We start from the raw sequence: 3,492 nt of genomic DNA on the forward strand, positions 1-3,492 counted from the left end.
TTTGTTTAATGTTTTAATAATATATTAAAAATATATACTATTAAAATAATATATATTTTTTATTACATATATATTCATAAATTTATATATTATATTATATAAATGCTATTATTTATTAAGCATATATTTTTAAGGCCTATTTTATTTTTTTTATTTTTTTTATTTTTTTTTTGCCTACCTCCACATATATAAATATAATTAAGTGCTCTTTACTCTCTGATATGTGACATTACTTTCTTTCTTTTTAAAGTGTATAGTATTTTTTTGAATATAAATATATATATTTACTTACTATTTACTATATAATATATTTATACGTATAATATAATGTAATGTTATACTTTATATTTCCCCCCATAAATTATATAATATATACAATTATTTTTAATATTATGATAATAATAATATATAATTATATATATATAATCATAATATATATATGTATAAAAAAAAAAATAAATATAATTATTATATAATATGAAAGAAAAAATTAATTTTATTTTTCTTCTAAATTTTCACATTTCGATAAAATTCTCTCATTTTATTATAGTAAACAAAAATTATATATTTATATATAAAATATAATAAATATACATTTAAACGAGAAAAAAAAAAAAAAAATATTATTATTGTTTTATGACAGTATAATATATATAATATAATTAAATAATAATAAAATATATATGTAAAAATTTATATATATTCTTTAATTTTTTTTTTTTTTTTTAACATTTTTTCTACAATAATAATAATAATAATATAAAATATAATAAAATAATTATTTTATAAAGTTATTTATTTATTACATTTAATAATAAACTATTTAAAGAAAAAATTTTGTTTTCAAAATATAAATAAAAGAATTTCCCTATAATTTTATTACCATTTTATATAAGCCCATATTTTTATTTGTTGAAAAAAAATAATAAAATATATAAAAAAAACAAAACAAAACAATATTTTTTACAAATTTATTATTTGGTTTTTATTATTATTGAAGAATCAAATTAAAAAGTGAATACAATTACAAATCATTAATATAAAATTAATAAATTAGAAAAATAAAATTTTTATAAATTTTTTTCTGTAATAATTTTTTTTTTTTTCAAATTTGAAATATATTTATAATTTATATTAAAACAATGAGGTAATAAGAAATAAGAATAAATAAATATAAATAATATATATATATAATATATGTATATATATATATATATAATATATGTATAATATATATAATATATGTATAATATATATAATATATGCATAATATATATATTTATATGTTTTAATTTTATAGCAAGTTGAATCAAGATTTACTTAAAAAAGCCATTTCCGACGTATTTGAAGGAACCAAACAAAAAAAGAGAAAATTTGTAGAAACAATTGAACTCCAAATAGGTTTAAAGGATTATGATACTCAAAGAGATAAACGTTTCTCAGGTACTGTAAGGTTATCTAATGAAGTTCGTAAGAAGTTAAAAGTATGTATTTTAGGAGATGCTGTACATGTAGAAGAAGCTCAAAAATTAGAATTAGATTATATGGACATTGAAGCTATGAAAAAATTAAATAAAGATAAAACTCTTGTTAAGAAACTAGCCAAAAAGTATGATGCATTTTTAGCAAGTCAGGTTATATTACCTCAAATTCCTAAATTACTTGGTCCAGGTTTAAATAAGGCAGGTAAATTTCCTTCCTTAATTACACACAATGATAAAATAAATGACAAAATTCTTGAATTAAAATCATCTATTAAATTTCAATTAAAAAAAGTTTTATGTATGGGTGTTCCTGTTGGTCATGCAAACTTAAAAGAAGAAGAATTAAGATCTAATATTGTACATGCAATTAACTTTTTAGTATCACTCTTAAAAAAGAACTGGCAAAATATTAGAACTTTACATATTAAAAGTACCATGGGAAAACCACAACGTATATATGGTTAATGTGTGTATACATCAATTATATATATATTATGTATGTAATATATATATATATATATATATATATATGTATAATTAATATTTTAAGACAATTACACATACCATAATAACAAGGAAGCGTTATTATTTGGATAATATTTTATGTGCCAAAAAAAAAAAAATATTGATAGAAAACCAATAATGTAAAATAAAAAGAAGGAATACTCTTCTTAATAAATCTAAGGAAAAATGGTAATTATCTTATTTTTTTATAGGTTACAATTTAAAAGAAAATTTGGTCACATATTTTCTATATCGAAGTCCTAATATTTTATATATATTTATAAATTTTTATATATTTATATGTTCATATGTTTATATATTTATGCTTTTTTTTTTTTTTTTTTTTTCGACCACCAATATTTTGAAAAGAATATTTGTTTTTTTTTTTTTTTCTGTTCGACAATAGAATAACAATTTAAAAAAAAAAATAAACTTTTAATATTTCTTTTTTATTTTCAAAATATTGGGAGATTTATAATAAATCGAGCACAAGAAAAAAAAAAAATATATATCTATATATATATATATGGAAGGCAAAGGTATAATGTAATAGGTATAGGTTGAAAGTTATTCATATATCTATCTATTTATATATATATGAGTTCATAGAATACCTGTTCAAAAATGAAAGGTAAAATATATATTAAAGTTTTATAAAAGATATTCTCTAAAATGAAAAAAAAAAAAAATGTTACTTTTCCAAAAAATTTTTCTCCCGGTACTAAGGATAAGGATTCACAAAGAAATATATATATATATATATATATATAAATACATATTTTCCTTATTTTAAAAATTAATATTTATTTATTTAAAAGCTCTATTTTTTTATGGATAAATAGTTTAAAAAAAAAAAATTAATGTAGTTCCACAGTTTTATATATATACATATATATATTTTACCTTCATATATATATTCTTTTTTAAAAGCATTTATTGTTTTATTTTGAGGTCTGCAAAAAAGTGCCATATGAATGTATAGTTATATTAAGAAAATTTCAATTGCCTTATTTTATTTTAATATATTTATTTTAATATATTTATTTTAATATATTTATTTTTGGAGACCTCTTCCTTATTTTGCTTTTTTCCTTTTATTCTTTTAAATAAATAAGGGTATATTCATTAAAGCAAAATAAAAATAATTACACATTTGCAACATGTAACATTAAGTTACTTTTTATATTAAAAAAAACAAAAGAAATATATATATATATATATATTTTGAATTAATATTATCTTCTGTTCTAGTTTTTTTTCAGGAGTATCATATTTTGACATTAATTATATGTTACATGTGTAACTAAAAAATTTTAATTTAAAAGAATAAGAAAAAAAAAAGACACACCAATAATATTACCATTAATATTAATTAAGATATTTATTGTAAATTTGGTCTAATTCTATTTTGTTATTATAATATATATATATATATATATATTTGATAATTTTAATTTTTTTTTTTTTTTTTTTTTTAATATATAATTATATTATTTTGGTATAT

General features: G+C 16.2%; 1 protein-coding gene across 1 annotated transcript; it reads left to right on the top strand.

The window, feature by feature from the left end:
• Window positions 1-1,142: 1,142 nt before the first annotated feature.
• On the top strand, window positions 1,143-1,949 carry PRSY57_1440500 (60S ribosomal protein L1, putative; the record flags this gene model as incomplete). Its single annotated transcript, XM_012910002.1, has 2 exons — window positions 1,143-1,147; window positions 1,301-1,949. The coding sequence occupies 2 exons, from the start codon at window positions 1,143-1,145 to the stop codon at window positions 1,947-1,949; spliced, it is 654 nt and encodes a 217-aa protein (XP_012765456.1).
• Window positions 1,950-3,492: the final 1,543 nt, after the last annotated feature.

Source organism: Plasmodium reichenowi, chromosome 14 (assembly GCF_001601855.1).
Source record: "Plasmodium reichenowi strain SY57 chromosome 14, whole genome shotgun sequence".
In the NCBI taxonomy this organism is placed as follows: Eukaryota; Apicomplexa; class Aconoidasida; order Haemosporida; family Plasmodiidae; genus Plasmodium; species Plasmodium reichenowi.